The sequence below is a fragment of the Mesoplodon densirostris genome, chromosome 14, assembly GCF_025265405.1.
Source record: "Mesoplodon densirostris isolate mMesDen1 chromosome 14, mMesDen1 primary haplotype, whole genome shotgun sequence".
Taxonomy (NCBI): Eukaryota; Metazoa; Chordata; class Mammalia; order Artiodactyla; family Ziphiidae; genus Mesoplodon; species Mesoplodon densirostris.
The window spans coordinates 15,946,451-15,972,703 of NC_082674.1; the positions used below are offsets into that span (position 1 = coordinate 15,946,451).

Consider the following 26,253-nt stretch of genomic DNA (forward strand, 5'->3'; position numbering starts at 1 on the left):
AGGTTTTGTGGTAGCTGTTGCAAGAGGAGCAGGGGCGACACGGGACCCAAAGGGGAGAGGTATAAAGAGGCCGGCTAGGATGATTGCAATGCTTGCTTAAGGGTTAGCCTACGGTCACTACTATGAGATTGAACTAAGTTCCCATGCAGAGAATAAACCAAGAACACAAAGCAGCAAGAAGACAAGTAATTCTTGCCTCCTTTCTCTTTACCCAAGGTTATATAGACAGGGTGGGTAATGGGGAAACAAAAGAGACTACTGAAGTACTAGTTACCTGGATATCAGAAAGGCAGATCCAGAAGGAAGAGAACAGAAAATCAGAGAAGAAAAGGATGTCAGAAACCTAAGAGCTGTGCTCCAAAAGTTTGTTTGCAAGTTGGTTGTTTGGAACAGAGATAAAGCAATGTGGCTGAGTGTTTAGTCTGGTCTAAAAGTCTATTTTGCACACAATATAACTCTACTGTGGGAAAGAAATCCTAGGGTTCCCCAAGCAACAATGCAGCTGGAAGGCTCTGGTTGCCTTCCAGAGCCAGGGAGGGGAATGTGTCCTATGTCTAAACTGTCTTGTTCCTTGATGCCTGCACTTGTGGCTCCAGGAAGACTCAGTAAGAGGTCAATCACTGCAGCTGAAAGGAAGATTCCTTTCTCTCAAGTGCAGCTTATGGAGCCTGCTTCTTCAAGAGGGTGTTTACAATTCTGTTGTAGAAAAATTGAAAAAAAATCTTTATATAAGTACCCATTTTAATGAAAAAACATTAAACACGTCATATGTCATATGTGATGTGTTACATAGTCACTAAATATATACAGAAAAACAAATAAAACTTTCTTATATCCCATGTGCTGATTTGGGTTTAGAAAATATTTCTAACGAGGTAGAAGGAAAGCACAGGTAGCTCCCTACCTAATGCCTATCAGAAACCCAGATGTTTTGGGTGGAGTGTTCTATAAATGTCTATTAAATCCTGTTGGTTGATACTGTTGCTAATTTATCTATATCCTTGCTAATTTTTTCTGTTCTATTATTTGACTGATTGTTGAGAGAGGGGTGTTTAAGCGTCCAACTATAATTGTGCATTTGTCCTTTACTCCTTTCAGTTCTATCAGTTTTTGCTTCATATATTTTGCCACTCACTTGTTTCGTGCATACACATTTAGAATTGCTATGACTCCTTGGTAAATTGAACCTTTTATTGTTATTATTATGTCTTGTCACTCTGTTCCTGGTAATTTTCTTTGCCATGAAGTCCACTTTATCTGATATTAATATAGTCATTACTGGTTCCTTTTGATTAATGTTTGCATGATGTATCTTTTCCCATTCTTTTACTTTCAGTCTACCTATATGATTATATTTTAACCAAGTTTTCTGAAGACAGTATATACTTAGGTTATGTTTTTTAATCCACTTTGTCAATCTTTATCTTTTAATTGGTATATTTTGACCATTTACATTTAATGTAATTATTGGTATGTTAGAGCTTGTATGCCATTTTATTATTTGTTTTCTGATGGTTGTCTGTTTTCTATTTCTCTGTGTTCTTTCTCTGGCCTTCCTATATTTTTTAATAAATGTTTTAGAATTCTATTTTGATTTATCTATAGCGTTTTGGAGTATGTCTCTTTTTATAGATTTTTAAGTGGTCATTCTAGGTATTACATTATATATGTAACTTAATACAGTTTACTGGTGTTGACATTTTACCAGTTCAAGTGAAGTACAGAAGTATATTACTTCCCTTTATGTTATTTTACCCTTCCCTATTTATAATATAATTTCCTTAAATACTTCTTCTGTATACACTTAGATCATATCAATGTTATAATTTTTGCTTCAAATGTTAAACATAATTTAGAAATCTCAAGAAGAGAAGGAAAATGTAATTACTCACATTTTTTCTTTCTGTTCTTTCCTTTCTAAATGTTTCAAGATTCCTTCTTTGATCACTTATTTTCAGTTTAGAGAACTTCCTATAGCTATTCTTTTAAGATAGGTCTAATAGTTACAAATTCCTTTAGTTTTCCTTCATTGGAGAGTGTCTTAATTTTCTCTCCTCCCTGAAGCACATTTCTGCTGGATATAGAATTCTGTATTGATGGTTCTTTTCTATTTACACTTGAAATATATGCCATTTCTTTTGGCCTCTATAGATTCTGAAGAGAAAGTAGTTGTCACCAAATAGATTTTCCTCTATAAATATGTATCATTTCTCTCTGGGTGCTTTCAAGATATTTTCCTTATTTTAGTGTTCAAATGTTTACGTGTCTTGGTGTGGATTTCTTTGGGTTTACTTATTTGGAGTTCATCTAGTTTCTTGAATTTTGTAGGTTTATGTCTTTTACCAAATTTGGGAAGTTCCTATTTTTATTGTTTTATCTTTATGTTCCCTGGTTCTTTCCTCTGTCCCCTCCATTTTATTGTTGAGCTCAAACACTGAGCTTTTAATTTGGTTATTATATTTTTCAGTTCTAAAATTTCCATTCAGTTTTTCTTTAAATCTTCTCTTTCCTGAGACTTTCTATTTTTTCATTTTTTCCAACATGTTTATTAATTGCTCATTGCAGTATTTTTTATAATGACTGCTTTAAAATCTTTGTCAGAAAATTCTAATATCTCTGTCATTCGGTATTGGCATTTATTGTCTTCTTCCATTCAAATTGAGATTTTCTGGGTTTTTGGTATGACAAGTGATTTTTAACTAAAACAAGGACAATGGGATATTATGATACTCCTGATCTTATTTAAACTTTCTATTTTAGGTGGGTTTTTTTTTGTTTTTTGTTTTTTGTTTTCCCTGACACTTCTTCAGCAAGGGAAGTGGGGAAGGAGAAGTGCCACCTCACTACTGCCAGGTGGGGCAGAAATCCAGGTTCTCCATTTGGTTTCTATTGACAACCAAGGGGTGGAGGGGCTCCTCATTATTGCTGGGCATGGGTAGGAATTCTGACTCCCCACTAGGCTTCCATTATTACCATCCCAGCTAGGAGAGGTAGGATTGCCTTATTGCTTTTCCCATATGATCCCCACTGATCTCATAGGAGTGGTGGTGGTAGTGGCCTCATTACTGCTGGGCAGTGGTGAAAGTCCTGCCTCTCCAATCAGCCTCTTCTGGACACCACCCTAGTGAGGAAGGAGAGGGGTGCCTCATTTCTGTTGGGTGTGGGGTAAAGTCCAGGCCTCCCACTTGGCCTTTGTTGGTTTGGGTAGGGATAAGGCCACGGTTTTTACTATGGTGCATGGCTAGATTAGGGCAGTCATTATCCAAAAGTTTCTTTTAGAAAGAAAGGTTTGTCATTTTCCTGGTCCTCTGGCTACAGAGTGCAGGCTTTTTTCAGGGCTTTTTAAAAATCCACACCCATTGGTATTTCTGGGTCACTGGCTCCAAGTCTAGGATATACGTGGTAAAAAGAAAACCCAGGGAACTTACCACTGTGTTGCTCTGTGGGTCCCAAGGTCCCTACATAGTCTGCTTTCTTCTCAGCCTTTCAGAGTCTTATATTTGTTTTACATATAATATGCAGGATTTTTAGCACTTAGTAGGAGAAACAGGGAGAAGAATATATCTATTTCATCTTCCTGGAAGCAGAAGTCCTTGGAGGAAAATGGATTCCTTAACTAGAGAATGCTTTTTTAAAATCCTTTCTAAGGGTAAAAAGAAAAAGATTAAAGAATGGAAAAAAAAAACCCTGTAAACTGTAATGACTTAGTGAAGTATACATGGAGTAGTTTTATATATGTTTGCCAGAATTTCAAGTGATTTCCATTTGATCTTCATTTCCAAATGTGTCCAGTCTAACTCTTGATTTGATCAATGACTGAGAACCAGAGAGGGGAAGGGACTAAATTAAGGCCACAGAGGGAGTCTGAGGCAAAACCAAAATGAGAGTTGAGGGTTTCTGACTTGTAGTCAGTGCCATTTTCACTTACTAGGCCACTTCTTTCTCTTCTATGAGGGAAAAATAAGGGGCTGGACCAGAAAGTCTTCAAGGGACATCTCCAACTTCAGTGTTTTGTGATTTTTATGACTGTCCTGAGCCTTGCTTCCCTACTCCCTATCTCATCTTCTGCTGCTACTATGCTAAGCCTATAAGAAAGAATGAAAGTTGGGGAGAGCATAAAAATCCACAAATACAGAAAATATATTGAACTTTGTATTTGTGATGACTGCTTCTTGCTACATATTTAGAAAAACACTTCCCATACAATCTGTAGCTGTACAATTCTAAAGGCAGAGCTGTGACTTGTTTCTGGATTCACTATGCACATGATCTCGTGGCACTCGATGTAGGTGAGCATGGTAAACTTTACTCAGAAGTCCTGCTTTTATGACTAAAAGGAGCAAAGAGACAATAATAGCAGCAGCTATGGTAAAAGGAAGCTTAACACAGTGGCATACTGCTGGAGTTTGAACACTACCCACTGGTTGTGTGACTTCGGGCAAATCATGTAACTTCTCTGAACCTCAGTATCTTCATCTGTAAAATGGGGACAATAATAATACCTAAACCTTATTAGTTCTTCTGAGGACTAAAGCTTAGAACAGCAGCTATTAGCTGCTGCTGCTGCAACTGTTGTTATATCATTCATTGGAGGCTTATTATAAACAAAATACTAGATAGACACTTTGCATATATTATCACATTTAATCCTATAATAATCTTTTGAGGTATGGGATATTATTATCCCATTTTATGGATTAAGAAAGTAGCATATTTTAGGGCCTCCCTGGTGGCGCAAGTGGTTGAGAGTCCGCCTGCCGATGCAGGGGATACGGGTTCGTGCCCCGGTCTGGGAGGATCCCATATGCCGCAGAGCGGCTGGGCCCGTGAGCCATGGCCGCTGAGCCTGCGCGTCCGGAGCCTGTGCTCCGCAATGGGGGAGGCCACAACAGTGAGAGGCCCGCATACCGCAAAAAAAAAAAAAAAAAAAGAAAGTAGCATATTTTATTATTAAAATCATTTGTAAATATATAAATTAGTATTAACTAAACAGATAAATTACATTTAAAAACAACATTTGAAGCCAAGAAGTAAAGTAGCAAAAACATTCCCTGGCACATTCAGAAACCATAATCAGTAACGCATCCAGTGTTGCATTACCATGACTATTATTTATTATTAGTTTTATAATTTAAACTTCTCAAAAAACTTTTAAAGAGCAAAGTAAAATCATAGCCTGTTCACTCTATGGGAATATTAGGCCTGATTTCCTTGGGCTGATCTTTGCAAAGTGCACACACTGAGCTTAACAGGGCACACCCTGGATTCCTGTAAGGACTCCATATATACTCGATACAGGAGAATTCTTTCTCATCATCCTGTAGCTAGAGTGGAGAATCAGAAGGATAAGGTTTAAAATTAAAGCTTGATGAGGCTTTTCTGTCATTTAGAATACCTTTCACTATTTTCTTTTTATTTCTAGTTTTAAACTTTTGGGAGAAAAATACAAGAAATAATTCCTTGCTTGATACTCATCCACTGTCTGAGATTATTCTCTTAACACTTTCTGATACAAGAATAAACATATACATTTTAAAATGTGCTTACTGAGGCAGAACGGTTCCAACATATTCAGAAACGAAAATTCACTCTGTAGGTTCATCCTTCGAAGGAGCATTCTGATCATCAAGGACTTGATTTTCTCAGGCCACGGTTTAAGTAGTAAGTAGCCAGGAACATAGAAAGCATATCGAAACCAGCACAAAAGTGGAGTGGCGAGCTTGCCTTTGGGTGACTCAGACATTCGCTCAATTGTTGGAAAGAGCAGAAAAGAGCGAATTACCTACAGTTAAAAAAAAAACACTTTGATGAGTTTTCTTAAGGGATAAGTCATTGCTTTATTGTTTCTTCTATATCGTATCCACAAAAGACTGGGTTTTATAATATGGCTAACAATCTATTCAGACTGAGAAGAAGTACCACCCACTGCCTTCTCAGCCCTCAACTGACCTGGATAGGATATAAGGATGTCCCTTAAGTTGCTGGGGTTAATTTTCAGGGTGAGGAGGAAATCAGATTCCTAGATAAGGTCTTGATTGTGACAGCAACTCACAATCCCTTTGAAGGATTGCTGAAAGTAGAAATGAATGTACCATTTTAGTAGTTATACCAACTTGACTGACTAATGATGCCAAAAGAGAATAAAGCTACATAAAAGACTCCATTTCTAGTCAGAATTTCTTTTATTGATTATATTTGGAGATAGTTCACTTTTGAAAAGCTCCTCTATTCCTTAATCTTACCAGCCAAAGATAATCTCTAATAGGACCAAATATATTTTTAGCAACTGATTCAACCTCAATAAAGTGTAGGTCAGGGACAAAAGAAGCTGGGAATTTCTATCTATGTGGGAAAATGTTGAAGGACAAAAATATCATTTCAACTCAATTCATTAGAATATCATGAAATATATGTTAATAATACACCAGATGAAAAGAGCATCACTAAAACATTTAAAATTTACCATTATTTACCATATTAATATTAAAAAAATTAATATATAAAAATAATTTATATGGGGATCATATAAACAGTTAAGTATAATCCATATAAATAATAGGATAACATAAATGGAACAGCTCATCAATGTCAGCAGATTGTAGAACAGGAAATGAGAATGGACACATGATTTTACTTTAAAAAAAACCTTTTAAATTGTTAAGTATAACATACAGAAAAGCATATAAAACATAAATGTTCAATTTAACAAATAATTTATAAAATGAACAGCTGTGTGGGTCAAGAAACAAGACATTGCCAGCATGGCATCTTCCCATCACAACCCCTTCCTCTGCTCACATCTTAGGTAATCTCTATCCTGACTTCCTTACTTTTCTTTATATCAATACTTATCATTCCTTAACACTACAATCACTTCCTTATTTTGCTTTATATTAATGCGTATCATGCTGCTATAGACTGAACTGTGTCACCCCCAAATTGATATGACGAAACCCTAACTCCTAAGGTGACTGCATGTAGAGAGAGGTAATTCCGTTTATATAAGGTCATAAGAGTGGGGGGCCCTAATGGACAGGATTAGTATCCTTATAAGGACAGACACCTGAGAGCTTACTCTCATCCCAAGAACACACAGAGAAGAGGTCTGGAGAACACACAGACAGAAGGTGGCCATCTACAAGCCAGGAAGAAGTTTCACTGGAAACTGACCATGCTGGCATGCTGATCTTGGACTTCCAATCTCCAGAACTGTGAGAAAATAAATGTCAGTTGTTTAAGCCACCCAGTCCATGGCATTTTGTTATGGCAGCTCGAGCAGACTAATACCTATCCCTTAATACCATAGTTAATTTTTGTCTGTTAATGAACTTTATATAAATGTAATCATGCAGAGTATGTTTTTGTATTTTACTTGCTTCACTCAACATTGTTTATAACATCCAACCATGCTGATACATGTAGCGATAGCTCATTATCTTTGCTATACAGTTTTCCACTGTAAGAACATAACACAATTTATTTTACTGATAGATATTTGTGTTATTACAAATATGCTGTTATAATATTTTTACACACATCTCTTGTGCATGTGTGCATGTATTTCTGTTGACTATATCACCTCGAAGTAGAAATATGGGGTCATATGGTTGCACACGTGCAGCTTTAATAGGTCGTTCCAATTTTTTTTTGAATTTTTGAATTTTATTTTATCTATTTTTTATACAGCAGGTTCTTATTAGTTATCCATTTTATACATATTAGTGTATATATGTCAATCCCAATTTCCCAAATAGTTTTTCAAAGTACTTATACCAATTTACTCCCCTACCATCAGACATGAGGGTTCATATTGTTACATTTCCTCACATTTGGTACTGGCAAACTTTGTAATTATAATTGTAATTGACTAACCTGGTGTTTTAGAGGTATTTCATTGTGGCTCTAATTTGTGTTTCTCTGATGACTGATAAGGCTTTTATATGCTTTTTGGACATTTTCTATATATCCTTTGCAAATGTCTTATTTAAGTCTCCCATTTTTCTATTAGACTGTCTTATTTTTTATTGATTTGTAGAAGTTGCTTTTTATTTTAGATACCAGCCCTTTGTCATGTTGCAGTTCTTGGCTTGCCTGTTCAACCCTTCTTCTTTTTTTTTTTTTTCTTAATGGAGATAAGATCTTAAGTTTGATGCAGTTGAATTTAACAGTCTTTTCTCTTACAGTTATTGTTCTTTGTCTGTGGTTTAAGAAATTCTAGAAGATATTATTTTTTCATGCTACCTCTTATCTGTTCTACAATGTGGATTTAAGCCTTGGGCTGTGTTTAACTTCAGCTGTGAGTCTGTTCCTTTGATTTCAGGCATCAGTGATTTGCCACTTCCCTTATGTATTTACATTCTTCCTTCTGGATGAACTTGATGCGCTTTTCCTGGTAGGACCTGACAGTAAAGGTGGGGTTTTGTGGACTCAGTCTCTTTTTTACCTTCCACTGTTGACAGTCCTTTTTCATAGTAACCTATTTGATGGCACTGACCAAATGTTAAAGTTGATCAGGTAACACCTGTCATTCTGCCTTCATGTCTGTCTCACTAATAGAGAACAGGGATTTGAGGGTGAAAACTGTGGAGGACTCTTCTTTCTAATCATGCTATCTTCTTGTTCTTCCTTGGTCATATCTATCAGCTAAGTGCTTAGCCATTTCCTGCAGACTTTTCCTTTTCTCTCAACAATATCTGAGATATTTTAGTTGTTTATTTTTGGTCACAGTAATTTGATCTCTACTAGATCTCCTCCTCTGTCACATAAGTAAGAATGTACTGTTCCCTGTGGCCTTGATGTTCTTTGGGAGCAAGGAGGCACAGCCTTTTCAGATGATTTTTAAAATGCTGAGTTGGTAACAACACATGGCAAAGTGCTCATAATGTGCTTTTTGAATGAACGCTGAGTTTCACCCAGAATATGGGAGTTTCTGCCACCTTGGCATCTTCTCAAGCACAAAGCAGAGGAGATGCTGCATGGACTGTGCTTAATAAAGGCCTTTGGGGCCTTTATGGGGCATTCATGGGCACTTGTGATGCAGATCACTGTGGGCTCCAGAATGTCAGGGATGATCCAGAATCTTCCAGTCAGAGCCAGCTGCCTGTATTACAATGGGTTTATACAAAGGTTATATATATAAAGATTTACACAAATGTTACAGGATCTCTGGGAAGTCTGACTGGACAAGAAAAGTCAGTTAAAGGAATCATTCTCCCTGGATGCCAATTTCAGTGTGAACTCTAACTCAATGCATTTGTCTTGGTTTTTTTTTATTTTTATTTTTATTTTATTTTTGGCTGCATTGGGTCTTCACTGCTGCACACGGGCTTTCTCTAGTTGCGGCGAGAGGGGGTTACTCTTTGTTGCGGTGTGTGGGCTTCTCATCGTGGTGGCTTCTCTTGTTGTGAAGCACGGGCTCTAGGCACGTGGGCTTCACTAGTTGCAGCATGGGGGCTCAGTAGTTGTGGCAGGCAGGCCCTAGAACACGCAGGCTTCAGTACTTGTGGCTCATGGGCTCTAGAGCACAGGCTCAGTAGTTCTGATGCACAGGCTTAGTTGCTCCGTGGCACGTGGGATCTTCCCGGACCAGGGATCGAACCCACGTCCCCTGCATTGGCAGGTGGATTCTTAACCATTGTACCACCAGGGAAGTCCCTAACTCAATGCATTTGAACACAAACACCGGAGGAATGAAGTCAGCTTCGGGATCCTGGGCCCTTTGATACTTGGTCACCTTCTTCTTCCCCTTCTAGCGTAACACAGGGACACAGCATTCTTGATTCATCAGGGATGACTATGGTGCTGAGGACACAGGGTAAGCAGCGTGTGTAGCATGAGCATCCTAACTATAGTCGCCTTCAGTCTTGGGAAGCATAAGTAAAGAAACTGATAGCTTCCCGTTGTCTCCAGGGCTCTTGAACAGGTCTCCGTATTCTCGTATTCCATATGCAGTGGGTATGCTACTGCTCCACCTTTGCCTTTTCTGTCCAAAGACATTCTTCAGGACTGCTCCCAATGGCTCAAAGTCAAACAGGGCTGCTGTCTCTCTTAGACATATGGAACAGACCCTCCAGACTGGCAAAAAACAAGAAACCTAACAATACCAAGTACTAATGATGTGGATCAGCAAGAACTCTTAAACAATATGGCATTAATTATTAGCCTTTCTTCTTCTGTTTTCGAAAGTATGGTCCCTTTGGTAGGTGTCTGGAGCTCACATAGAAAGTAAATTTTATCATATTGTCTAATGTTAGCAGTTTAATTCAGGGATCTGGCATTTCACTTGGATACCAAACAGCACGCTTTAAGACTGAGGGGTAGAAACGATAAAAAATCTTTTAGCAACTGGAGTGGTACTACAATTAACCACTGACTTTTATACCTTCAAATTCAGATTTCGTCCCCTATCTCTTGACGTAATTCTAACATCATGAGTCCTTCAACTCCTGTAAGTGCTACCAATGTTCTGTTGGACTTAAGTCTTGAGAGATTTCAAACAGGGGTGGATTTGTATAAAGCAATCTTTGGTGTTGAGAGAGGCAGGGTTTCTCACTGCCCTGCTGAGGCCTCTCAGCTGAAGGGCTAAGAAGGAGCTCCCTTCCCCACCCCACAGGAAGAGTTCTCCCTCGAGGCTGAAGAGCAGGTTTCTTGTTAGCAGCTGCAGTGGCAGCAAAGACAATGATGAAGAAACTGACTTGTCAGTCTCAGCTGGGCTCTCGTTTGTCACTCCCACCTGGAGCTATAGGAACACGATACTGTAAGAAAGCCAGGTCGGCCACAGTTCACAGTCACTGCAGGCTCCCTGGCAGCCAATGTTCTTCAATAATATCTCTAAAAGCTCGACGGCTTAGTTTTTCACTTTTTGGTTCATAATCTACCTGAAACTGATTTTTATGTGTGGTGTGAAATATGGGTCTAATTTAATTTTTTTCCATATGGAAACTCAATTGTTCCAGCACTATTAACTGCAAAGACTGCCCTTTTCCTGCTTTTCTGCAGTGACATTTCTGTTGTAAATCCTGGGTATATGTGAATAGGTCCTTTCCAGGGTTCTATAATCTGTCCTACTGGCCTACTTTTCTAACTCTGTGCCAAGAGCACACGTCTTATTTACTAAAGCTTTATATTTTGATATTTGGTAGACTAACTTAAACCCCATTTTCTTGTTCTTCAAAAATGCCTTGAGTATTTTTGGCTCTCTGCATTGGATACGGATATGAGTTTTATATGGATAAAACCCATATATCGATACTGAGTTTTATAAAATAACTTTTCTGTCCCTATTGGAATGATCGTATGATTTTTCTCCTTTCATTTATTAATGTGGTAAACTATCAATTGATTTTCTAATGTGAAACTAACTTTCCATTTTTGGGATAGACCCACCCTGGTCATGATACATCCTTCTCATGTTACTATATTACTATATTTGGTTTCCTAATACTTTGTGTAGGACTTTTGCATGTTGATGAGTAAGCCTGGCCTATAATTTGCTTTTCTTATATTATTTATTCCAGGTTTGCATATAAGGTTTTGTTAGTTTGAGAAAACAGAGTTGGAGACTATGGTTTCCTTTCCCATTATTCAGAGGATTTTGTAATATAATAGAATGATTTATTCTCTGAATATTTGATAGAACTCACCAGTGAAGCCTAAAGTTTGTTTTGTTTTGTTTTGATTTTGCCACACCACACAGCTTATGGGGTCTTAGTTCCCTGACCAGGGATTGAACCCAGGCCACAGCAGTGATAGCACCGAGTCCTAACCACTGGACCACCAAGGGAAATCTCTAGAGTTTTATTTTTAGAAAGATTTGACTATTGATTGATTCAATTTCTTTAAAGGCTTAGGACTATTCAGGCTTTCTATTTCTCCTTGAGAATCTGTTTTGATGTTACCTTTTTCTAGGGACTTATCCATTTCATTTAAACTTCCAAATTTATTGACATGAAGTTATTTATAATATCCTGTTATTATACATCAATCTCTGGACCACCAGTAGTGATATTACCTCTTTTATTCTGTTATTGACTATTAGTACCTGATAGAGTAAACCTTTTATAATTATGAAGGAACTCTCTTCATCTCTAGTAATGTTTTTCCCTTAGGGCTTATTTTGTTTAATGTTAACATAGCTATACCAGCTTTCTTTTGGTTAGAATTTGCAAGATATACCCTTCCCACCCTTCTACTTTCTACCTTTCTATAGCCTTATATTTAGAAGATAGTTGGATTATTATCTCTATCTAATCTGAAAGTCTATGTCTTTTAACTAACATGACTAATACGTTTACTACATTTTCACTTCAAAAATGCCAATATTCTGGAGTTAAATCTAAAATCTTATTTTGTGCTTTCTAGTTTTTGTATCTCCTTACCCCATTTTTTCTTCTTTCTTACCATTTTTTGCATGAGAAAGATATAAGTAATAAAAACATAAGTGACAGTAAATACTAAATAAAGAACCGAGTAAATGATATAACAATGAATAAAACGTGTATGTTAGTAAGTCACAATAAATGATTAATAATTTAAAAATAATTATATGACAATCTAAGGAATGAATAATTATAAAAATAAAATAATAATAAGTAATTAAGAGATGTATAATACTAGTAAATCTCAAGTCCTATGGTGAGGTAGGAAAGAAATAAGATAATGAAAAAAAGACTAGGAATTGCTGGAAGTGGTGGTGTAGCTCTAAATAGGGTGTTTACAGAAGGCTTCAGTGAAAGGTGACCTTTGTGCAAAGGCAGTTACGGAGTAGGCTGATGATATTTGGGAAAAGAGTTTTTCTGGGAGAGGGAGGAGCAAGTGCAAAGGCCATAAAGCAGAACCTAATTTGGTGTTTGAGGAAAAAGCAAGAAGTACAGTTGGAGCCGAGTATGTGAGAGGACAGCAGCTCAGGCTGTGGCAGCTGTGATCACAGGGGCAGCAGATGATGGACTGTCCAATAGGCCTCTGGTTTTCACTCTGAGTAACTGAAAAGCCTTTGAAGGGTTTTGAAAACAGGGGTGATATGTTTGACTTCCATCTTAATAGGATTACTCTGGTTATTGTATTGTTAATACTGTCCTAGAAGTACTATATCAATGAAATTTGACAAGATTTAAACAAAAGTAAGAGTTAGAAATATTGGGAAGGTAAAATTACCATTATTTTCAGCTTATGGTTTAAACATTAACAAAATCTCATGTATAAAAATAACAGCTAAATACCACTGTAAAAAGAAATGTACTACAGTTATATAAAGAAAACTTTAAAATCCAAAGGGACATTTGTTCTTCCATTGCAAAAGAGATATAAATTCTCCCACAAAGTTAATCAATTCAGTTCATTCAATACCAATTAAAATAATAAAAATGATATTTATTTTGAAATTTGACAAATTATATTAATGTTCATCTGGAAAATGAAAGGCACTAAACCTAGAAATTCTGAAAAAGAAGAGAAAGAAGGGAGATTAGCTCTACTAAACATTACACATATTATGAAGCTACAGTAGTTAAAACTGTATGATCAGAAAAGGATCACATAGCTCAACAGAACAAAAAAGAGTCTAGAAACAGACCTGAACATATATGGGAATTAAGTTTATGATAAAGGTATCAGTGGAGAAAAAAAAAAAGAGTTGTTCAATAAATGCAGTTGGGAAAACTGGAAAACAGAATTATTTAGAATAGCAAAAGACTGGAGATGAATGTCCATAATTAGGACTGGTTACATAAATTATGATATATCCATTTAATGGAATACTATGCTATAATGAACATTAGGCAGACTTGCATGTGCTGACAATAAGGGTGTCCAAATTCTGTTTCTTCTTGGAAACCAGATAGTTGGAATTATGAATAAAAGGTAATTAGCAAGCTTCAAAGAAGACATTCTAAGCCTTGGGGTTCATATGTTCTCTGAACTTTTTATTTTGAAAGGACAAAGGTAATTTTGCTTATTTTCAGGTTCTTCAACTATATCCTATAAGTGATACTTGGAAAATTAGATGTCACTGAATAATGCAGTCTCCACTGATTAGAATTTAACTATTCAACTCTCAAACCTTCTGCATTTATAATGGCACCAGAGATGATAAGAGAAAATATTCATAACTAGGACTCTTAGGTGTTACAAATTCTTCAGGAAAGTAAAACTAAATTATGTTCTATTGTACTCTGCTTATAAAAGCAGGAGAATATGCTAAAACACATTACAAACACTTAAAAGGGGAAAGTTCGAAAGAAATGGTTTTTGTTTTTTGTCTTTTTTTCCCTGGCCAATCCACAGTTAACCAGAACAATCAACTAATGAAAATAATCTGTTTTCCAAGAAGTCTGGTAATTGAGTCCGGTATGGTAACTCATTGCTCATTTTAGTTTCAAGTTTATTCACTTCAAAATAATGGGCTTCCCTGTGTTTATTAAAATGTCCAAAGGAGTAAATGGTTAATACAGTGACTGTCATACTAAAAAATGTACCATATAGATTCCATACTAGTTATGTAACCCACAGTATCTAAGGAACTTCAGGCTGATCAAATCAGTTGGCAGAAAGAGGAAACAATCCGTTACTTTGTATAAATGATCCATTACTGTGACCTGTGTTAAACAAAACTGCATGCAAGGAAAAACTCTAAAAATACACGAGGAACTACAGGGTTACATTTGGTTGATCTATATCAATAATAAATTGAGAATTAAAGTGCACTCTGAAATCATGGGAATGTACTGAAACAATAAGGAAGTTCTAATGTGTACTCTGAAGGCATCATTGCCTCTCAGAAATATAAGAAAACCAAAGGTTGTTTATCACAACTAATAGTTGATGAAACTGGTTTTCCTCTCTTGCCTTTGGAGAGCAACAGTTATTACCTGTTGGGTGAAACTTATACTTTTCCTAGATACCATAACAATAATTTCAATGAAATTTATAGTCCAAATATGATAGGTTAAGGAACAGTAATAAAAATTTCTTTTATTCGTATAGACACCTACTGGCAAAAAAATCACTGAGGTCAAGGAAGTATACCCAATTTTATAACACAGCTGTGCAGAGAAAGTTTCCAAGTCTGTGTACATGACAAAACGTTTTCTTATGTTACTGTCTCATTAAAGAAAGAACTTCTAGGCTGGCCAATTCATTCTACTCTAAGGAAACATTTTTATATATTTCACATTCTCATTTGAAATCTGAGTCAACTTTTGATAATGAAGCACAACCATGTTTTCTTGACTAGTATGGGAAAGCAAATATACACAGTGGGACTTTTTATACAGGGTACGTTTGGGGAATTGGAGACAGTATTTTGATGTTTATTTTTCCTGAATTTATTATTATTATTAATCATTTTCCAGAAAGGAAGTTAGGAAACAATTTGAAGTATAGCCATAAAGTAAGGAGTATGATATTCAGGTGTGGTTTTTGTACAACCTGTTTCATTAAATAGGCATTTTATTTTTAAACAGAGTAAAATCTAAAAAATATCCTCAATACACTTATACTGTTCAGATAGCTTATTTTTCTGGGGTGCAGCAATGATGCCTATATGTTATGACTAAATGAAGCCATGATAAACAGTACTTCAACATCTTTGAAAGAATGGCATCACTGCTACTTTCCCTATTTGCTTATCAGCTGAGCCCACCTGCTGCAGTAATGGCAGGATACTTCCCTACTATAACAAGCTGAAAACAAGAAAACATAGCACATAGTTTTTCCTTTCGTATGACTGCCAACATTGTTAAGACATGTCAGAGAACATGCAATATAAACCAGGCAGCCTTCAAAGATAAAGCTGTTAGTAGTCAAAACGCAGACCTAGGAATAATCCTAGTTTAGTTTATCTCTTCTCCCCAAAAGGCCATGTTTTCCTCTCTTTAGGATGAGACTACTCAGCTTATTTAATCGTATGTATTCAGCTTATAAACTGAAAATTCCATTCTATTTTAATGACCAAGAGCTTGCTTTTTGAGATCTTATATCCTGTCTTAACAATTTTATACATTAGTAAGACAGGAATATGCCCCACAGTAGGGAACTGCTTAGAATAACAGTAGTCATGACAGTTTACTATCTTCTAGGAATTAGGCTGATGTACTTTATATACATAATCTCATTTAATATGCATAACAACCTCATCAAGTAAATTTCTTCATTCTATAGATGAGAAAAGTGAGGTTTAGCTACTAAGTGATAAAGACGAAGTATGGACCCAAGGAGGGTAACTTCAGAGCCCATGCCATTAACCATTAATTACACCGTATACTTGCAGACAAAAGAATTTCTTAATAATTATTAATGTTTGGTGACATACTTGCAGACAAAAGAATTTCGTAATAATTATTGTTTGGTGACATAATTCCCTGTGGTTTAAACAACTGCTACCATTATTGTTACAGATAGGCCAATATTTCAACATTTACAAGTGTTTCAAATCATTCAGCTTCAGAAATAACGTTAAATCCTAAGAAGGAAGATCCTTCAAAATTGATACTGAAAAAAAATTATGCCACTTCAATATGTTTTGCTTAAGATAGATGGCATTCATGAAACTGACCACTTTTACCATTTCCCATTCATGTGAATTATACTCAGATCTTCTGGGGCAGAGATTTTCCTACACTTTAATTACCTGAATGTAAAAAAAAAAAAAAAAAAAGCCATTTCATGCATTTAATCTACATGTCAGGGTTGTTAATTACAAGGAACACTGCATATTTGCAGAGATATTTGCATATGATTACACTTAAATATTTGAAACATAGCTTCAAAATCTTCCTATAACCCATTCTTCTCAAGCTTCTGTCATTTTATACACTTCAGATTTATTTTATTTTGAAAGCAAAATACTCTTCTCCTCAGCTTAAAATCTCTTGTAATCTACTTCCTTTTGAGTCTTTCAGATTCAGAATCACTAAGAACTCAAACAGAAAATTAATGAAGCTTAAGCTGCTCTGGAGTACAGCAATCTATTACAGAGCAACTGTTATTCCAAATTGAACAGTGTTTTCCAGGTAGCCTCAGAATTCAGTGAATGGTGACAATAACAAACCCATCCTCATGTCTACAGCTCTGATATTCTCATGTAGCTACTATGGCCTTCGGCAACATCAGCTTTCTCTTGGTTAATAATGGCAAAGCTACATAGAATCTGAAAGAATAGCTTTGCTGATCAAAAAACTGTTATTTGGCAATTCCTTAAACTTGGAGCTGGAATACTCTGTGTGAGTCAGGAAGCAAGAAATATGAATTATTTGACAATGGGGTTGGGACTTTTCTAAGTTAGAAACTCCAGTCTTGAAAAGCTTAAGCCACTTGAGAGGGAAGAGTCGTTCATTGGGTTTATTGATTGTTTGTTAGTTTGTTCATTTGTTCACTCATTAAAGATATATTGGCACCTAAGATACACCAGATGCCGTGGTGAGTGCTGGAGACAAAATGGTGAAAGAGCCTCTGCTTTTAGAGAACTTAAAGTCGAATGGGAGAGGTATCTACAGTAACGCACAATAGGTACCGTGCTAAGGGAAATAAAGAGTACCATAGAAACATATAAAATGGGCACGAGAAACCTCTTATTCATTGTGGCGTATGTCAACTACAAATTGGCACTTGCCACTGGCACTTGCCATCTACCTCTACAAGGATTAAATCATGTGCTGCTGTAGCTGCTGACTTCCAACACCCGCTGAAAGGAGCTCAGGGTGGAGAGCAGAAATGAGGCCTCTGTGCTCTGGGGAAAACTGGCAGGACAGGTCTGCAGATAGTTAGGTATTTTCAGGAGCTGATTTTATGAGCCCAATTCTTGTATCTCCTCAAATCTAGAAAAGCACTAAAATCCTTCATGGTGACGTCTGCTCCTCGTGACTAGCAGAAACCTTCTGCAAAAAATATGTGCCTGATTGCATGTACTCCCCCGTCACCAAAATCACATATATACTGACCTTCCCCCCTACCTCTTTGGAGCAGTTTCTCAGAGCTATCTGAGACGCTGTTTCCCGGACTATAGTCCTCATTTTGCCCCCAGTAAAACTTAACTCACAGCTCTCATGTTCTGCAATTTTTTTAAGTTGGCATCTAGGAACCTTTGAAAAGGGCCATGGAAAGAGAAACTGTTTGACAAACATTCATTGAATGTCTACATAAGCAAAGTGCTGTCGACAGACCTCAGGGTTATCCAGGGAAATCAGTAAAAAAGATTCTTCCCTGTTTAACTTTGCTGAAAGACACTGTGAAATGTATACGCTTCAGTTCCATATGCTAAAATACCACTTTCGTACCTGTATGAAGACCAGGCAAAGTTATCCATCACAGGGCTTCAGACTAGGGAGAGTGAGACAATGAAAGGGCCCATGGCAGAGACACACACTGGGTGCGGGCCAAAGCACCAGACAACAAGGGATTTCTGCCACAGAAGCTGTCCCAGTAAACACTCCTAGCTTCTCAGAAGTCAAAAGGAAGGCACAAAGTATGGCAAAGTATGTCCCATTTTATCTGACAGCAGGCAAATCCAACAGTTAGGGAAGCTAAGACCCCGTGAGATACACATTAAAACTTGGGGAAAAAAGCAGTTAACTCACAACAAAAAGTTAGGCCCAAATAATTGAAGAAAGTCCATAAACCCTAATACCAGCTATGATAGTGAAACAGATAAGAATCTGTCCTCCTTTCAATTCAGGAAAAAATAAAGATGTATCAGAGATGTACATATCTTAACATACCTTTTCCCTCACAGGTCTCTGAAGGGGGTGCTTCCTCTCCCACTGTCACCCAGACACACCAGCTTCCTGAGGGTAGCAACCCTCCTGGCGCTGCCATGATAACTCCTAGGCTTAGCCAAACACCGCACTAGCTCCTGAGTCTTATCTCTGCTTCACTGGGATTCTGAGGCCTCAGCTTCTACAGAGCTCAGAGAGTGGCCAAATGCCGCTGGGGAGGCCCTACCTTCCCTAACAGGACTGGCCTGCATTCCCGAGAGCCTTTAAACATCTCTGCCAACTGTTATGCTGCACTTGACATACAAATATGATAGTCACTAATTTATCAACTAAAAATGTCCCATGGTATCTGAAAATACTGTATGATGAAAATGGGGATCATATACTCTGTTACCAGTTCAAATTTTAGCCACCAACTAAAAACATTCATTCACCTCAAAGGACCATGATATATTTAACTTACTCTCAAGTAGTTCAGAAAGAAATATTATATATATATATATTTATATATACACATATATACACACATATATATATATATTACTTATATGTATGTGTACACACGCACACACACACTCTCCCTACCTCCCTCATATATATGTATGAGAGAGACAGAGAGAGCAGTAGGGGGCGGAAGAAGGAGAGCAAATAACAGGTAAAATGAGGTAAGATATTAACAACAGTAAATCGGGCTAAAGTGTATATGATGTCCTATGTACTATTCTTATTCTTGCAACTCTTCTGTAAGTTTTAAATCATTTCCACACAAAGTATTAAAAAATAAAGTACAGTCCACCACTGCCCTCTATCCCCCAGCCATGGCACTTCTAATCCCCGTATCTTGCTCCACTTTTTATCAAGGCAATCTCACCTTTGAACATACTAATTTTTATGTTTATTACCATCTCCCCTTAGCAGACTATGACCTCTGAAAGGTCAGGGCTTTTTTCCTGTTTTGATCATGGGTGCCTTTAAGTCCATACCAGGTGCTCAGTGACAGTGCAAGGACACAGCAAACTGAATAAATGAAAGTCAGGCTAAGGGGCAGGGTCTCCATGTTGACTGCCTCATCCAGTACCCCCAAGCAGCTCCTCCTCCGGAGCTGCACCTCGGGAATGGAGGTTTACTGTGTACAGACGTTGAAGCAGAGAGCTTTCCAGGCATAGGGAATGGCTGGGGAAAAGGGCCATCAATGGAAAGGAGGATCAAGTGAAAGCCCAACATGAATGCTGACACTCGCACAAGCAAACACCAGCCTCTCATGTTTCACTTAGATGATGCTGCTCTCAGGCAGGAGATCTGAAGATTTTAGGGGGAGAAACTGAATGGCTCTAGAGAAGGAACATACTAATAGTGACACTGGGAAACAGCACCAAAAAAGAAAGTCAGGACCCCCTGTCCCATGACCCTGTGGTGAAGCTGCGTAGCTGACAAGCTGACACTCCCCAACACAAACCTCCTAGGATTTCCAATGCTTCATTCCTAAATGTGAATAGATAAAAAGGAATGTTAGACATCTGAGAAACCTTCTATTATAGATCGACATAAGCAAAACGTGAAAAAGAAAATTCAGAATGAATAGAGACAGCACAAGAATACAGCAAAACGCCCCAAATTTGCTTTCCTCAGAGAGAGAGAGGGAGAGAGAAATACCCATGAATAAAAAGGACTGTACAAAAAGGGAACAAGGAACAAGAAATTATCTTAGAAACTGTTTGTATGAAGGCTTGAAATCAAAAGTTTAATTAGACGAATTCCAAGATAAGGCTGGGAAAAATATCCATTTCTCATCGTATAGAACTTTAAAAGAGAAGAGAAAGATGAACAGTGGAAAATGAAATAAATCAAGAGAATCTTTTCTGGAGGTTTAACACATGAATAATCAGAAAACAAGTAGAAAAAAATGCGAGAAAAGTTTTCAGTACGTAAGGATGCCAGTTTCCAGATTAAAAAGGATAAACGGTCCAAGGAGTATCATCACAAAATATAATGGAGATAAACGGAAGATTCCAAAACTGTCCAGAGAAAAACCAGGGCACATAAAGAACACAAAACTCGAAATGGAACACTTCTCAGGGCAAAGCCTGAAGAACTGGAAGCCAGGCAGCAGTGGTAATGGTGGCCATGGGGAGTGGGCGTGGCAGGCTAGCCTACTGCAGAGCCATCTGCCTGCCAAGAACAATTAGAAAAGCTGGACAAAGCACGTTGTAAAAGTCTCTTTGGAAGCATCAAAGGCAGAGGAGATTTGAAGGGCCAAAATTCTAGAGAAAAAGGAAACTTTGAGAGGTGTGCTGAAACAGTTCTTCTCAGTTATTTACCAATGTGCAAGCAATGGCTATAAGGCCAAGAAGCTGAACAGTTTCTGAAAATCTTCTGTGGCTCAAGGGTCAAAACTGGGGCGTTGGGTGCCCATTAAAGAGAAGGCACCTGGGCTCTCAGTGGGAACTACAAAAGGGGTACCCCTTAGAAGCAGTGATGAACCAGGCCTCACAAAGATAGTTTTGATTCAGTCCAATTCCTTATCACATTAAAGTGATGGATCCTCACTATAACTGCTAGTCAAAAGCAAAGGTAAATCCTCTCTGGAGGAAGACAGAAGCCTCATATTGTCTTAATAATTTTTCATATATAATGTCAGGTATTCAATTTAAAAAGAACCTTACCAAGCAGTGATGGTTTATTTTCTGTGTCAACTTGACTGGGCCAAGGGATTAGCAGATATTTGGTCAAATGTTATTCTGGGTGTGTCTGAGAGGATGTTTTGGATGAGATTAACATTGGAATCAGTAGACCTAGTAAAGAAGATTGTCCTCCCCAGTGTTAGTGCGCCTCATCCAATCAGTTGAAGGTCTGAATAAAACAGAAAGGTTGAGTAAGAGAGAATTCCTCTGCTGACTGCCTTTGAGCTGGGACACTGTTTTTTCTTCCCCGCCTTTGGACTCCAACTGAAATACTGACTCTTCCTGGGTCTCGAGTTGGCCTGCTTTTGCACTAGAACTTACACCATCGACTCTCCTGGGTCTCCAGTTTACTGACTACAGATCTTGCCTTTGTCAGCCTCCATAACTGTGTTAGCCAATTCCTTATAGTTAGTCACTTTCTATGTATACACAAATCCTATTGCGTCTGTTTCTCTGGAGAACCCCGAGTAATATACAAACATACTGAGGGACAAGGCAACATGACCAAAAACAAAGAAGGAAAAAGCAGAAAAGAAATGTAACTACAAGAGGCTTAGACACTAAAATTATCAGTTATGCTTTTCATTTATTTTTATTTCAAATATGTCACCTCTGAATTTTATTTTTTAAGAGTAAAATTGTACTTCAAAAAATTGTTGGCAGTACAAAGGAGAATAAAGTCAGACATGAACTTCAAAATAACTGTGATTAATATGATCAAGAAATTAAATGACAAGGGCTTCCCTGGTGGCACAGTGGTTAAGAGTCTGCCTGCCAATGCAGAGGACACGGGTTCGAGCCCTGCTCCAGGAGGATCCCACATGCCGCGGAGCAGCTTAGCCCGTGTGCCACAGCTACTGAGCCTGAGCTCTAGAGCCCACAAGCCAAAACTACTGAGCCCACGTGCCAGAACTACTGAAGCCTGTGCGCCTAGAGCCCGTGCTTCACAATGAGAAGCCACTGCAGTGAGAAGCCTACACACCACAGCAGAGTAGCCCCGGCTCGCCGCAACTAGAGAAAGCCCATGCACAGCAATGAAGATGCAACGCAGCCAAAAATAAATAAATTAATTAATTAAAAAAAAGAAATTAAATGATGAGATGTAGAATTTTAGGAAATGGCTAACTATAATAATAATAAAATGGAAATTCTATAAGCAAAAAATAGAATGAATGAAATTGAGAATTCAACAGATGGGTTTAAAAGTTTATACATAGCTGAAGTGAGAGTTAGTGAACTGGAAAATAGGACAGAATAACCAGATGGAAGCAGGGAGAGAAAAAAGAGTTATTGTGTGAAAGTTACACCTTAATTTTAAAAAAGAAAAGCTCAGGGCTTCCCTGGTGGCACAGTGGTTGAGAGTCCGCCTGCCGATGCAGGCGACACGGGTTCGTGCCCTGGTCCGGGAAGATCCAACATGCCACGGAGCGGCTGGGCCCATGAGCCATGGCCGCTGAGCCTGCGCGTCCGGAGCCTGTGCTCCGCAACGGGAGAGGCCACAACAGTGAGAGGCCCGCGTACCGCAAAAAAAAAAAAAAAAAAAGCTCAGAGATCTAATAGGGAGAATCAAATAAATATGCAATGCCTGTAATACAAGGTAGAATTTTGAGAAAAAGGGTTATAAAGGAAGGACAGTAAAAATAACTGGGAAGAATCAGGAAAGAGTTCACACAGAAGTTTGCATTGAGATGACCTGAAAAGGTGGATAGACACCATCTGTTAGGTGGTGGTAGGAAAAACAGAAAGGAAGTGGACAACAAGAAATAATAATAGTTAGGAAGAGTACTAGGTATGTACAGGGCAGGCGTAGGGACTACAACCGAAGGGGACAAGTTGAGGCCATCTCCCTCAGAGGACCTTGAGGAGAATTCCCCTTGCACCCAGATAATCAGAATTGTCCCTAAGATTTTATGAAATCACTTCTGAATCACTGTCAATCAACATTTGTGTAATATTACTGAAGTCCTAGAACTTTTCTCCTCTGCAATAGGCACGAGAAACTCCTCAGCATTTTTCTGAAGGTAGTAGGTTAAGAAAGAGGAAAAGCCTGAATCTCTAACACTCAGTTTGGCTTATACAGAAGTTCCCACAACTGTACTGGTGCGGAGATAAAATTATTTGTTGAAATGGAGTTTCTGGACTGTCTGCAGACTTCATTCATGCATGTTTCCTCTGGTCTCTGTATGACTGATAATGGGAAATGATTTACTGTCTGGTTTCCTAGGAACAGGTTGTCAGAAATGATGCTGGCTTCAGTCTTTATCCGTTTGTCAATATACCTCCCTGATACCTGATAATCTGGCTTCTTCCCAACCAAACACAATTGGTCTGAACTGGCTCGGAATGTAAGGTCTCAAAGCAACCACATTTCATTCTTGTGAAGCATCTTTCATTTAGTGCCTGCTAGGCTTTTTCCACTTCAGGGAATTTTTTGTGGCCTACATTGCATATTGTTCACAGATTTTCCATACTAGCAAGAAGGGAGGGTAAAACAGCCTCATGCACACAGGGTAACCGTGTTAAAGAGTCTTTTCCTTCCTTAAAGATCATATTCATAGTTCTCATCTCCACAAACTGATAGGCCTGAAAAGAATCTTCTGGCTGGAATCAACAATAGCCACAAAAAAAAACAAATTCACAGAATTCTGCTCATCTGTTTCTACTTTTCTTCTATGTTATCTCTTTTCTGACTGCTATGTTCCGTCCACTGAGGCTCTGAGAATCTGCTCTTCTGTGAACATCCAGTTCATTGGCTTAACAAGGTCTAAATGTAGCAAGGCACAAGCTATATTTTTCAGACCTGTATCCATCCAACTGCCAGGGTATTCACAAAGACAACATCTCTGCCTTAGCATGGGTCACTCACTCACTCACACCTCAGACCCTCTTGAAGTCCTAGCCACTGTGAAACTTGTAGTCCAATGAGATCTGAATAAGGTCTGCTTCACCGTAGCAGTAGGATGAATGATGATGCTAATCCCAACCTGTGGTTTTGTTAAAACATTCAAATAACGATCGTGAGGCAGGCCATCAAAATATATACCTAACAACAACCCAAATTATTTTGCAAAGCGGGGGAAGGCAGGGTTTATAAAAAAAATTGCAAGGAAGGGGAAAAGCCTCGCTAATTGAGTAGAGTAGGATGAGTTAAAAGGCTAGGATGGCTGCTAACAACCAAGGGCCACTGCTGGTCTCGGGGGTGGGTTTTCCTGCAGAGAAACCGTAAAGCTGACATTACATCACCCTCTTACTTTCCCCTTGTGATTGTTGTCTCTTGCTGTGTAACAAGTTACTGAAAACTTTATCTCTCCTGAACCAACTTTCTGTTATGAAGTCATAAAATCAAACTGCTTTTTAAAAAATGAAAGAAAATACATAACCATTAAATCATTATAAAAATACATGCCATTGAAAGAAATTTTAAGGACAAAAAATAAATAGAAAAAAAATCACTCCAAAACTCACCACTCAAACATAACCACTGTATTCATTTTGGTCATTTTATTTTCAAGCTTTTAAATGTATGTTTTCTTTGACATATAGTTGTACTCTATATTCTCTTTATATTTTAACATCCTTAATATTCTACAATTAACTTTCATGTATTACAATGTCTTTTGAAAATATAATTTTAATAGTTGCAAATTCCATATTCAAACTTTCCTTTAGAGTTGGACATTAGGATGTTTACCATTTTTTGATACAATAAATAATGTTTGTACACAAATGTGTTCTTTATTTTTGAGATTAGTTTCTTAATATAGATTCCAAAGAAAAGAATTAGTAGGTTCAAAGGCTATGAACACTTTTTATAGGAACTATTTTTTTTCTGGTAACACATGGTCATTGTAAAAGAGTAGAAACAATGTAGAGTCTCCAGCTCCTATATATACCCTTACCTCTAACCCCCACAGATAACCACTGTAAGCCACCTGGTATTTACCTGCTCAGACTTTCTAAAAATGCATAAAGAAGTATACACATACAACACTGAACTTTTTCAGTTAATAGGCAGACATTATTAACTACTACCAGACACTAGTTTATTAAGCACTGTGTCATACATTGTGTAAGTACACATTTTTTGATAGACTTTATTATCTAGCTCTTCTTCAGTGAATTATCTGTTCATGTCCTTTGCACCTTTATCTGAGAAGCTGCTGTTCTTTTTACTGATGTCCACAAATTCTTTATAGTAAGAAATTAACTTTTAGCCTAGTGGCTAAGAACATGGACTTTGGAGCCAAACAAATGTGGATTCAAATCCCAGCACAGCCCCTTATTAGTTGTCTACTTGATCAAGTTACTTCTGTCCTCCTAAGTCTCAGTTTCCTCATGCATAAAATGGGAAAAGAATAACCCCCTTCAAGAGCTGTTGAAAGAATAAGGTCCTTACATTATAATTATAGTAATATAACAGTTAATAACTTAACCTTTAATTACGCCTAATATCTATAAGGGAATTAAGTATCTTAAATACACCCTAATAAATAGTAGTACAAAAACATCCCACGTTTTCCTTTTTTTCTTATTAAATAAAAACAAAATTGAAAGGGGTATTATTGCATTATCCTCTCGGGTCTAAGCATGAAAACTCAAGGAACAAATTAATTACTTTTAAAATCATGAACTCTTACATCAAATTTCTTTGTAACAAATTATTCTCAGACCCATTGGTACCCTTCTTTAAACAATTTCACATTCTGTTTTAAGAGGCTACTTGTTGTTTTATAAAAGCAATTTGTGGTAAGTATGTTACGTCTCTCTGGATAACAGCAATCCTCAAAGGCACATTTACTTTTTTTTTACTGCTTTTCCTACCTTCCTGAAATTTACAAATATAGTAACTTTTATACTTGGAAAAA

At 37.5% G+C, this 26,253-nt stretch overlaps 1 protein-coding gene and 1 pseudogene across 5 annotated transcripts in view; both read right to left on the reverse strand.

Annotated features, from left to right (window-relative positions):
- Positions 1 to 26,253, reverse strand: part of LDAH (lipid droplet associated hydrolase) — a 98,568-nt gene that overhangs the window by 24,197 nt on the left and 48,118 nt on the right. For all 5 annotated transcript variants that reach the window (XR_009534298.1, XM_060117442.1, XM_060117443.1 and 2 more), the window contains one exon: positions 5,548 to 5,782. Coding sequence is in view for 4 of the 5 variants with exons in the window: in XM_060117442.1 (XP_059973425.1) it covers positions 5,548 to 5,782 (235 nt within the window). In the remaining variant the exon portion in view is untranslated. The remainder of the gene's footprint in view (positions 1 to 5,547; positions 5,783 to 26,253) is intronic.
- LOC132502080 (nuclear pore complex protein Nup88-like) lies at positions 8,324 to 11,394 on the reverse strand (annotated as a pseudogene).